The 13,262-nt window shown below is 37.0% G+C and overlaps 1 protein-coding gene across 1 annotated transcript in view; it reads right to left on the bottom strand.

Moving 5' to 3' along the window:
* The window catches only part of NUP35 (nucleoporin 35), a 34,092-nt gene extending 22,974 nt beyond the window's left edge, over positions 1 to 11,118 (bottom strand). Inside the window, exons 1-4 of the mRNA XM_002927976.4 lie at positions 10,981 to 11,118; positions 7,775 to 7,945; positions 4,585 to 4,712; positions 2,144 to 2,210 (exon numbers count right to left, since the gene is read on the bottom strand). Of these exons, the coding sequence (XP_002928022.1) occupies positions 2,144 to 2,210; positions 4,585 to 4,712; positions 7,775 to 7,945; positions 10,981 to 11,020 (406 nt within the window). The 5' untranslated portion in view covers positions 11,021 to 11,118. The remainder of the gene's footprint in view (positions 1 to 2,143; positions 2,211 to 4,584; positions 4,713 to 7,774; positions 7,946 to 10,980) is intronic.
* Positions 11,119 to 13,262: the final 2,144 nt, after the last annotated feature.

The following is a 13,262-nucleotide window of genomic DNA, read 5'->3' as shown; positions in this document are numbered from 1 at the left end:
TTGGAACCAGGCAGTGGGCGGATCCTGGAAGAAATCTGAGGTACGTAACAGAAAAAGCCTAAACAGCTTTGATCAAACTGGTAGTAGTATCTAGTAGTAGAAATCTATCTACAAGTGACTATAAGGACACTGCCACCAATGAAGATTCAGAAAGCTAGGAAAAACCTAGACCTAGAAGACAAAAAGATCTAACTTGTGATTGGATATTGCTTTTGTTATCCACTCTGATGGTCTCTGACTTTTGCTGGAGTGTTCAGTACATTTCGCTTTATAACAATTGTAGATTTTGTTCGTTTTAAATCTACTGCCTTGCTACTGTTTCTTCTGTTCCATCTTTGTTGTTGTTCCTTTTTTTCTCCTTTCCTGCTTTGTTTTGTCCCTCATTTGGATTAATACAGTAGTAGCCTCTTAACTGGTCTCCTTGCTTCTACCCTGCCCCTCACCCCAAAGTCTATAATCACCACAGCAGCAATCTCAACCTATTTGTTTTCCACCTTTTCTGGGTAAAGATCAGTTGATACCATGACATACACGGCCCTGTACTATGGGTCCCCCATTATCTTTCTGACCTCATTTCCTACTATTCTACCCCTTACTTGCTCCACTTCACACTAGCCTCCTTGAACACCCGAGACACTCTCCCACCTCAGTGCCTCTGTACTTGCTATTTCCTCTTTCTAGAACACTGTCCCCACTCCCTTACTTAGCTCAGGCTTCTGAGCAAATGTTACTTTTCCTCTACCTTTCTGTAGGAAGCAGAGTAATCGCCCCCAGAGATTTCATGTTATTATCCCTGGAACCTGGGAATAAGCCACGTTACATGGCAAAGGACAGTTAAGGTTGCAGATGGAATTAAGACTGCTAATCAGCTGCCCCTGAAATGAGGCGATTATCCTGGATTACCCAGAAGGGTCCAATGTACTCATAAAGGTATTTAAAAGAAGGGGGAGAGTGGAGATGTGATTACAGAAGAATCACCAGAGAAATGCAAAGTTTTGTTAGCTTTGAAGAAGAGGAAGGAGATCACAAGCAAAGAAATATGGGTAGCCTCTAGAAGACGGGAAAGGCAAAAAAACAGATCCATCCCCCAGAGCCTCCATAAACTAAACACAGCCCTACCTATGCCTTGATTTCAGCCCACTGAGACCCATCTCAGACTTCTCACCTCTAGAACTGTTGTTTAAGCCACTTTTAAGTTTGTACTAACTTGTTATGGCAGCAAGAGAAAACTAATATACTACCTTATTTAAATCTACAAGACCTGACACCCCCTACTGCCCCCCTTTGCTACTTAATTTTCCTCCATAAAATGCATTACCTTCTAACAAACTTTACAATTTAATATATCCGTAAATGTAAATTCTGTAAATAAATGCAAGCTCCGCAGAGGCAAGGGTTATCTATTTGTTCAGTTTCCCAGGTCCCATGAATATATGTATTCATACATTTGCTGAGTGAACATCTGATAGATTATATGAATATGCAAGAAGTGTGTGCTAATGATGATGCTGATGGTGATAAAAATACTATTAATCTTGAAGAAAAACTACATATAATCAGTGGCTGTTTGTAGTTAATGACATTAAGATTTATAGGTATGCATTAACAGCTTTCAAAACACCTTTATTCTTCAGTCTCTGTATTCCTTTTCTTCCCAATTGCAACACCTCTTTTTTAAATTACAGTTTTTAGTAATTCAGGAGACACTATTAAGTACATATTTTGGGGGGGCACCTGGGTGGCTGACTCTTGATTTCAGCCCAGGTCATGATCTCAGGGTCATGGGATCAAGTCCACAACAGGCTCCATGCATGGAGTCTGCTTGAGATTCTCTCTCTCCTTCTCTCTCCTTCCCTCCCCCCTGCTCGTGCGTGCACTCTCTCTAAATAAATTAAAATCTTAAGGGAAAAAAAAGTATGTATTTTTTTAAAACTCAATATTTTGAGAATATCACATCCTACATATAAATTCAGGAAAAAAAATCCCAATATACAAAGTATTTCCTCTCTGAATGAAGTTACTAACATTTGAGAAAGTCTCCAAGTTTGAAATACAAGAGAAAAAATTTTGTCAATTATCAACAAAGTCTTATATTATCTCAAAGAGGAAAGAAAAGTCTTTGATGTTAAACACAGTTATTTACCTGTTCCAGAAGTAGGCGTAGTTGTCATAACTCCAACGAGAGGACTCTGCATTACTGAAATGTTTGGCTACATGAAAAGAGAATAAAGTGTTAAAGTAAAAGCACAAAGTTCTAAGCGTAACCATAACACAGTGTTGAAAGGTCTCATTCAACAGACAACTGCATGTCTACCAAGTACTACAGATGCCTCTAATTAGTTCACAATCTAAGAGTACTCCAACTTTTTTCCTTTTTAAATTGAGCATTAATCTAAAATATGCTAGACCCTTTAGCATATTCTTTGTTTAAAATAAGTTACATCAGATAAAGACACTATTTTTAGTAGAAAGTAACTTTGCTATTTGTTTTTATTTTTTTTATTTTTTAAGAGATTTTTTATTTATTTATTTGACAGAGAGAGACAGCCAGCAAGAGAGGGAACACAAGCAGGGGGAGTGGGAGAGGAAGAAGCAGGGTCCTAGCAGAAAAGCCTGATGTGGAGCTCGATCCCATAACGCCGGGATCACGCCCTGAGCCGAAGGCAGACACTTAAGAACTGCGCCACCCAGGTGCCCCTGCTATTTGTTTTTAGTTCCTAAAAACACGGTTTGAAATAACAGAGAGCATGGTGATTCTTCTTCACATCACCAAGCTCACACAGAAAAACAGAAAGATGGGAGAATCCTGTTTTTAAACATTTACAAACCGTGAAATAATACAGATAGAAATCAGTCTATAAAGACAGCATATCTCTGTCTCTACTAGTAGAAAGTTACAAAACAGGAAAATTATCAATACTAATTCCTTTAAATGGGAGAAAAATGAAAGACTGAACAGTTAAAAGTCCTTCTATAAACAAACACAAGATCTAATCAAGAATAAGAATAGACTCTTTCTCTACAAGTAAATATACAAATATAGATTCTTTTGTAACAAACTCTGATTAAAGTAAGGAAATCTAAAATCTGGCTATTATCTAGCAACCAGAACCAAATGTTGAAATAATGTTAAGAGAGATACAAAATTATTATTGTTCAATTCTTAATGGCAGTTTCTTTCATGATTAGGAAGAGGTTGAGCAAAGTTTCAGGGGGCAAAACTAATTTGGGCTTTTTAATAAGAATATTCTTACCAACCTTTAAGTCGAAAACATTCTCTACAAATTATGACACAAGGCTTTTAAACATTTTGAATATAGCAATAACTGTAAACTACCTTTGTTTTCATTGATCATCAGAGGAGGAATGAAAACTAGCATGAATTTATAAGCCAGTGGTTCTCATACCAAACAAAACATCAGATTTACTTGTCAACCTTTAGAAAAATATCCCAGGCCAGAATATTTCTGATTTATTTAGAATACTACTGCCCAAATATAACACAAGCAATATAAGTAATTTTAAATTTTACAGTAGACACATTAAGAAAGTAAAAACAAGTACAGTTTATTTAATCTAGTACATCCAAATTATTATCACTTTCAATATGTAATTACCATAAAAAAGTAAGTGAGATAGTTCACTCTTTCTAAGTCTTCAAAATCTGGTGTGTATTTTACACTTAAGTATCTCAATTAAGTACAGGACTGGCCACATTTCAAGTATCAACAGCCACACTTGCCCAGTGGCTACTGTGTTGGGACAGAACAGTTATAAAAGTGTTAGAAAGAGAAGGTAATGTGTTTAACACAATGAATTAATTTTGCTTTGCTTAACAAGTAGGCCTAGTATGCTAGGTGTATCAAGCCTATAAAAAGTCAAAATTTACTGAAAGATGCTCCCTACCATTCTTAAACTTTCCAATAACTATGCTATATTTGGTTTAAGGAAAGACAAAACATTTCTCCAAACCAAACAGCAGAAATATCTTTATTCAAATAACTTATCAGTTAAACTAACACACTGTTTAAGTCCTGCTAAGCACAACAGTGACAGAACACTTCTAATTATATCAGCTACTAAACTTCATACTTAGAAAAATCCATACTACCTTTCAACTAACAATCAAGAGTTAACCACAGTAGTGTTAGCACAGCATGGCTGTTACAAACACTGGCTCTAGATTGAAGATTGCCTGGGTTTAAAGCCTGGCTCCACTAGACTAGCTGACAAATTACTCAAGCTTTCTGTGTCCTAATTTCCTCAATGATAAAATGAAGCTCGTAATAGCTACTTTGCAAATTCACCTTGAGGATCAACTGAAATAATAAGATCAGAACCTGTAAAACCATAGAATTGCTGATATGAGAAAAATAATCTGGTGTTCTATTACATTTTTAAGTACATTTCATGATAAACACAATTTAAGTAAATTCTATGATGAATGTCCTTAATGCTTATTCTGTGCAACACAGTTACAATAAAGCAGACCTCAGAAAAACATTTTAAATTACCAATCTTCAGTGAACGTCCACATAAAAACATGCAATTATTGTGGATCACAAACAGGGTTATGTATGTCACCTGTCTTCTTGAAGTTAAAGGTGTTGATCCAAGTCCTGGGCTGGAAATATCATCATATATACTTCTAACTGGTGGAGCTCCACTTTTATCTTTATGAGCTGGTACAACTGGCTGTGGTGGTGACCCACCTACAATGTACAAAAAATACACTCAGGTGAGAAAAAAATATTCCACCTTTCCGGTAAGATTCTTTTTCATTTATATTTTTAAAATATTGACTTAAACTCTTGTTTCGTAGGGCTTTTCAAACTGTAATACACTTAAGAATCACCTGGGAATCCTGTAAAAATTCGGATTCTGCAGAACATGTGAAGTGCAGCCTGAGATTATGAATTTCTAACAAGCTCCCAGTTATGCCAATGCTGGTGATTCACAGACTGTATGTGAATAAAAGGTTTCAGAATAAGAAAACAGAAATTTTAGTTGTTTTTTTTGCTTTTTTTTTAGATTTTTTTTTTTAAATTTATTTATTTGACAGAGAGAGAGAGCCAGAGAGAGGGAACACAAGCAGGGGGAGTGGGAGAGGAAGCAGCAGGCTCCCAGCAGAGCAGGGAGCCCGATGTGGGGCTCGATCCCATAATGCCGGGATCACGCTCTGAGCCGAAGGCAGACGCTTAACGACTGTGCCACTCAGGCGCCCCAGAAATTTTAGTTTTTAGTAAACACATTTAGCCTTTGCTTTCTCTATAAAATCTTAACATTTCAATACAAAACTGCATCCTATTTCTCATTTGAAAGTAGGTAAACAGTTCCAGCTTGTATACACTTAAATAATTATAATCCTCTAATGTGGAACTTGACTGTCAAAATTAAATAGATCCCATTCATGTTTCTCACAATAGAAATATATTTAAGTACATAATAAATACATAGGAACAGGATCAACTTTTGGGGACATAAAGATGTCTTTATAAGTTAGAGAATCGCAATGCCAAACAGTGAAACAATCCAGACTCTGTTATGACTTAATGTCTGAGCTTAAATAGTATTGTATGAGCTATTTAGAGCATAGGCTATAAAACAAGACTGACCTAGGCTTTAACCTCCTGCTCTGTCACTTATTAACAAGTAGGCTTAAGCAAGTTCATTATTGCATTCAGCCTCAGTTTCCTATCTTGAAAATCAGGGATACTACTACTTATCCTTTAAGACTGACAAAAGAATCAAAGTAACATATAAAATGCTTGACATACTGCCTGGCTCATAAGTACTCAATATATAGTACAATATATAGTACGATAAAAACACATTTAAAATATACATTTGGCCCTTGAATAACACAAGTTTGCACTGTACAGGTCCACCTATACACAGATTTTTTTACAGTATAGTACTGCAAATGCATTTTCTCTTCCTTATGGTTTTTTTAAAAGATTTATTTATTTATTTTAGAGATAGAAAGGGAGAAAGTGCGCAAGCAGGGGGAGGGGCAGAAGGAGAGGGAGAAAGAAAATCCTCAAGGAGACTCCCCGCTGAGCTCAGAGACCAACAAGGGGCTCAATTCCAGAACCGTGAGATCATGATCTGAGCAGAAATCAAGAGTCGGATGGTCAACTGACTGAGCCACGCAGGCGCCCCATCTTCCTTATGATTTTCTTAATAACCTTTTCTTCTCTTTAGATTCCTTTACCATACGGATAGTTTATAATACATATAACATACAACATACGTGTAAGTCGACTATGTTATCGGTAAGGCTTCCAGTCAATAGCAGGCTATTAGTAGTTAAGTTTTTGGGGAGTCAGAATTATGCGAGAACTTTCATGTGTCCAGGGGGTCGGTTCTCCTAACCCCTGTATTGTTCGAGGGTCAAGTGTATAAAAAACAAAAACCTATCCAGAAGGTTAAGTCAATTACTTCAAATATAATTTATATTATCCCTAATCAATCTTAAAATAATAAACCACTTTAAACCAATACCTTAAGGACAATCAAAGTAAGAAGTTTTCCATTTAAACATCCATTAAAAGGATATCAGCTCACATCTGGAATTCAACCATTTTTGTAGCTAATTCTCATTACTCATAGTCAAAACTTCAGTTATCTTTTAAATTCTTTCTTTGCTAGAGTCATGTAAGGTACATGCTGCATTTAGGCAATAGTATTTTATGCTAATAATTGCAAATTCTGTGTAAAAAACTTCCCCATAGTTTGTAGAGTAAATCCTTTAACAAGGTGAGAATCTTAATCACTATGACTAGAATTCACATCTACAAATTTCAAATTACATTCTTATTGTCACAAATGGCAATGTCTCATTCTTTTTTATGGCTGAGCAACATTCCATTGTGTACATATACCACGTCATCTTTAGCCATTCATCTATCAAGGTCCTAGAGGGTACTGTACTAAGTGAAATAAGTCAGACAGAGAAAGACAAATACCATGATTTCACATATATGTGAAATCTAAAAAACCAACCAAACAAAAGAAACCAGACTCCTGAGTACAGAAAACAAACTATTGGTTGCCAGAGAGGAGGTGAGTGAGAGGATGGGCAAAATAAAGGGGATTAAGAGGAACAAGGTTCCAGTTATAAAATAAGCAAGCCACAGAGATGCAAAGGATAGGGAATATAGTCAATAATATTGTAATAACGTTGTGTGGTGACAGATGGTGACTACACTTATGGTGAGCACTAATACACAGAACTGTCAAGTCAATATGTTGTACACTCAAACTAATATAGCATTGTATGTTGATTATACTTCAATAAAAAAACAAATTACAGTTCTTTTGACTAAACATTTGCTATTATCATATTTAAGATAAATTATTTAAATTCATTAAATTTTTCAGTTGAAGTTAAATGACATTTCTTCCTCAGCCCTCCACACTTTAACATCTTTGATGTGGATAATTTACAAAAAATGGTATCTTGGCATTGTATCCTACTTAGTGCTTTTCTTTCTTGGTGGTACTTTAAATAATAGTGAGTTTTATAATCAAGGGCATCTTAAATTGGATGAAATGTAGTACACATAGTTTTAATGAGTGGTTCCTGGAATTACAGTAGCTTATAATACTTATACCTCTATTCCAAGAATCTAAAAATTGAAAATAGAGGCATTGCTTAATTTTTTCAATTAATAAATGTGCCAATAAGGGTGAATGTTGTAGCATTACTCTTTTTAAAATCCTAATACATGTATTAATAGTACTATGAAATTATTTTAAGCAATTTACCTACCTGCAAGTAAAGGTGATCTCATTTCCATTACTCCTACTGAAGCGCCACTGATTGATCGAGGTTGTGGAGTTACTGGAGCTGGCAAATCCCCCATTAAAAATCCAGGTAAAAACTGGGCATTAACCCCTGGCTTTGGAGATGTTGGTGAACCTAGCATCATTGGTTCAGATCCTAAATGAAGCAAAAAATAAAACAAAGGACTTTAAAGTTACAATATCTAACAAAAAGATGCAAGAATCTAGCATAAATAATTCTGAGAATTTAATCAAAACTTAAATATTACAGAAGCATAGTTGAATTTATTATTTTAAAAACCAATAAAAATTATTTCTATAAAAATGTAAAGGTATTTTTATTAACAATATTAATCTCCAAGTTATTCTTGTTTACATTATTTCACAGGTTTAAGAAACACCACTTATTATTAAATGGAAAAATTTTGGATTATCTTAAAAAAATTCTTACTACATACAGAATAACTTCTTCCCACTTCTGGGTCAGCTTCTACTAAGCAACAACCAAAAACAAGGGCAGGGTGCACTAGTTACTTACACAAAGTCTTAGCAAATCAAACACAATGGGTTTAGCTTGCTATGTGTCCCATTTTTTTCTTTCCCACAAACAAAAACTGTAAATCATTTTCGTAATAAAAGTAAAATCATGCACACATTGGAGCACACATGAAATAATAGTAATGACTAGCATCCCAACTAAGAAACATTGAAAAATTTGGAAAATTTATTTTTTGGATCATTCTTTAAAATAATTTTAAAGTTAGGAATAACCAACAAAAGTCTCCCCAACATAAAACCAATTTAAAGAGAGATGATATTTCACAATCAACAATTCAAAATTAATATTCCCAATTTACAGGGTAGGTATTATTATCCCACTATGAAGATAAGAAGGCTATAACCTCCTCTAATTTCAGAGCAAAATACAACAGTAAGGAAAACATGGGCCCTGGAGTCAGAGACCTGGGTTCAAGTCTCTTGGCAAAAAGGGCATAAACATATTACTCAGTCACAGAGCTTTGCTTAGAATTACAGCACATATAGCACTTAACCCAGTACCTAATATACAGTAAGTGCTCAACAAACATTAGCTATTATTATTCTGAAGGTATCTTAGAATAGCAAAAACTAAGTGACTAAAATGTAAATGCAGTTCGTAATTTCTGCTTATGAAAACTTAAAGTTTTCAACTGTGACAAGCCTGAATGTGATTCATGGCACTCAGAAAGGTCAAACATTCGATGTATTATTTATAATGGTTAACTATTCCTTGACTTCTCAGCAGCCTCAAAATTTGTTTCTTGCTATCCAAATGCAGTCAATTATTTATCCTTCCTCATTATAGTAGACCTAGGTATCAACAATACCAATGCAAGTGTATAAAAGAGGGAAAAGGCAAAGTAATTCAGGAAAAAATAAAGCAAATACTGAAATAAATTGTGAAGAACTGTAACTATATTGTAGTTATTTTGAAGTGCTGTTACTATGTTACTATTACATATTTCCAAAAAACATACACACCAAAAGTCTAAACAAAAGCATATTCTGAACAGATATTTAGAAACCTATAGTAGTAAAAACAAAGTTTTAAGTACCACCAATACCTCATTCTCCCATCCCCCAAAAGAAAAAACATATATGGCAATTGGTAAGAAGAATTAAGTCAAGAAAAGTTCTGAAAAACACTGTGATACACTATAAAGACCAGAGTGAGGGCACAAAGGGATATTAATCCACCTGTTATTAACCACCCCTCAGTCCAAATTTCACTTGGAGAACTGTAACAGTAGGTCCTACAAGTCTTTAATTCCATTTCATGGCCTGTACATCTAAAATGGTAAGTCCTAGGTCTTACTCAGCCAGCACTGTCTGCTGGAGTAATCTTTAATTTTAATATAACATTAGATACTGGGAAAATTATTTATTCTTCACATGCGACACCCGCAATATGTGGACTTGAACAATTAATATCAGGAAATGTCAGATTTCTAATCAGGCAGTGAACAGGGCCAAGTTTATTCACATTTTCAGTCCCAAGAAATATGCACTCCCAAAATGTTTTAAGTAGAAAACTTTGGAACTGGAAATGAATGGTCTCCTGTTCTCTAAAATAACACAAAGCATAAATACCTAGACCATTATCTGTACATAAGTTTAAAGGTAGCAGAGCACCTGCACTGACGTTATGCATTTAGTTTTTTATGACCAATACTAAAATCAAGTTACCCTAGTGTCAAAAGAAACATTTTGCACAAAGCATGGCAAGCACTAAACACACTTCAAATCTAAAAAAAAAACCTAATGCTACAAACACGTATCGCGCTGGCTCTCTTTTCCAAGCTCAGAATGTTGTAGCTTAATTTTCAAATGCGCCTCTATGAGAGCACTTTTCCGCTCTAAAAATCTTGACGGCTCTCACGAGTGCCAAAAGTCAGCGAAGAAAAAGAAAATCGACATCCTCTTCACTTGATTTTTTTTTCCAACGATAACATTTTCAGCAAGGCTCTCCGTTAAACAATGGGAATTTTTTTTAAAAAATTCATTACGTGACTGCTTAGAGGAAAAGACCTCCTAACAAAGTCACTTCCCCAAGATAAAGGCGGGAAAATGGTACTGCTAGCTCCTTATTAACGCCAATATCTTCACAGCTATAATCAACGGGTTAATGTCGCACGATTCAAGTTTCTAGTAATAACAGATTACTTTTTACAAGGCCCAGGAGAGGGAAAGAATCAAACAGGAACTAAAAGCCCAGGTGACCAAAGAACGGTAAACCGTAACCACATTCCAGGACACCGCCCACCCACGTGTACGCCGGTCAGCTCCTTCCCATTAAAGCCTCCCCGGATCTGGGAACCCAGCATCGCAGCCCTGGGAGGGTCTCAGGTATTGGCAGGTCGACCGAGGCCCGCGTGGGGGGCGGGGGGGGGGAGACAAAAAGGCGTAGTAACCACTCGACAGTCATTTCCACACCCAACCCAGAGCCCGCAGCTTCCCGGAGCCGCCTTGCTGGCTGCAAGGTGGCGACCCCCTGAGCAAGGGGACAAGTAGAAACCTGGGGGTGAACCAGGGGTTCGTCCCCGCGACTGAAACTAGCGAAGAGCCTGATGACTATTGGCTTTTAGTCTTGCTTGCTCCCAGGCCTACGGCGTGGATCGCAGCGCCAGCGAGAAGTAGCAGTTTTTCACTCACCCAATGTGGGCGCCTGGGGTTCCACAGCAAAGGCTGCCATCGCAGCAGCAACTACACTTGGCCCCGGAGCTTCCCGATTTTCAAAAATGGCGGAAACTCTCCCCACGGGTAAGGGCGCGCTGCCTTATGAGGTGGCGTAACTTCCGGAGATGCGCAATGTAGGTCTTGTGGGCGCCGCAGCCGTCATTTTGGAATCGGGCAAATGTCTTTGCGCAGACTCTGCCTTTCCAACAAGAATTTAGCAGGGAATGTGATGAACTACAGTGGGAACGATGGTCCTGGGAATGTTTTTGCGGACGCTGTGCGCCTCCTGAATGGTTGGTGCTGGAGTTTCATGGAAGCTCAAGTTCTTTTACTCACGGTTTTATAATTAGCGTGAGTTTACTCAGTGCCCTGTCATCTGTTAGCTTTTCCAAATAACGCCTGGAAAAATTCCCTTAATGAAGCAGTTGGTGCCGCTTTCCAATATTGATTTCGGGCTTAGTGTATGAGTCCCATTCTCAAACTATATTTCCTACGGTCTCTATGCCATTAAAAAAAAAAAAAGTTGTTATAGAGGCACAATTTAACATTAAGCATAATGCATATGCCGTTTTATTACGTATTAATACATAGAAAAGATTTTAAACAATGTAGGCTAATAATGAACGCACGTGAACCCACCACACTGGAGAACCTGTGTGCTCCTTCCGTCCTTCCCCCACTTTTCTGCTTTTCTTTAGAGGGTCTTCAAATATAGGTTACATGCACTCACATTCTATATCTGTATGCAAAAATACGTTTAGTTTTGTTAACTTTATGAAAATGATATGCTGCGTGTATATATTTTGAGATGCTCACTGCTCCATAACAAACTCATTAACCTCTACATACCCACCCATCCTCCCTCCCTCTTTCCTCTGGGATTTCCTGAAATCCCAAATCCAGCAAGAATGTTGTAACTGAGTGAGGCAATAACAATTTCAGCGTTACTTAATTGCTGGCAAGTTCCCAGAAACCAAACCTAAAACCAATTTACTTTTTTTTTTTTAACAAGTATGTGGGTTGAATTGTGTCCCTCAAAAAGGTATGTTCAATGTCTAACCTCCAGTACATATTTATATGACCTTATTTGGAAATAAGGTCTTTGTAGATGTTACGAAGTTCAGATGAGGTCATACCACTTTAGGACAAGTTTGGTGGCTTAAACCAACAAAAATTTATCTTTTGTAGTTCTGAGGCCAGAAATTTGAAATGAGTCTTACGGGGCCAAAATCAAGGTGTCAGCAAGACTGGTTTCTTCTGGAGGCTTCAGGGGAAAATCTATTTCCTTAGGCTCATAGCTCCTTCTTCCCTCTTCAAAGACAGTGGCATAGCATCTTCTATCTCCCTGACACTGCTTCTCTCTGCTGCTGGCATCACATGCACTTTTTTTATTAAAGATTTTATTTATTTGACAGAGATAGAAACTGCCAGGGAGAGAGGGAACACAAGCAGGGGGAATAGGAGAGGAAGAAGCAGGCTTCCAGCGGAAGAGCCTGATGTGGGGCTCAATCCCAGAACGCTGGGATCATGCCCTGAGCCGAAGGCAGACACTTGACAACTGAGCCACCCTGGCGCCCCTCACATGCACTTGTTCTGTAGTAAACTTTCCCTGTCCCTTCCTCTTATAAGGACATTTGTGATTATATTTAGGGCCCACTGAGATAATCCAAGTTAATCTTCTCACTTCAATATCCAGTTGTACTGAGTAAGTCAATAGTCATAATCTGCAAAGCACCTTTTGCCCTATAAGGTAACATTCATATGTTCCAGAGATTAGAGTGAAGATGCCTACAGGGGTTATCATTCAGCCCAAAACACCCACCAATCCCCTTTTTAGAATGAAGGTACCACGAAGGGTTCATAAATGAAGGAATTTCTATATAAATTGTGATCTAGCCAAGCAAAAGAACATATGCACCTGTTAAAAAGCATGAGATATATTTGATGAGTGTGTGTATTGACCTAGAAAAATCTTCATGATTGATATTCTGAAAGAAGCAATTTGAAAAGATATATGTGGTATCATTTTATCTTATTTCTTTAAAAGAATATTTGGATACATATGCAAAGGGGTGAGGGGAGTGCTTATTTAAATAAAGGAAGAAGTTGGAAAACATTTGTGCTAAACTATTAACAGGGAAAATGGAGTAGGAGAGGGATTTGTAAATTGGAGTGCTTACGGAGGACCTTTAACTTATTCTATGTAACTTTTTAGTGGCTGATTATAGGTGTTATTTACTATTGTTATTGTTCTTCCA

This window comes from Ailuropoda melanoleuca, chromosome 2, assembly GCF_002007445.2.
Source record: "Ailuropoda melanoleuca isolate Jingjing chromosome 2, ASM200744v2, whole genome shotgun sequence".
In the NCBI taxonomy this organism is placed as follows: domain Eukaryota; kingdom Metazoa; phylum Chordata; class Mammalia; order Carnivora; family Ursidae; genus Ailuropoda; species Ailuropoda melanoleuca.
This window is presented reverse-complemented; position numbering and strand designations above follow the sequence as displayed.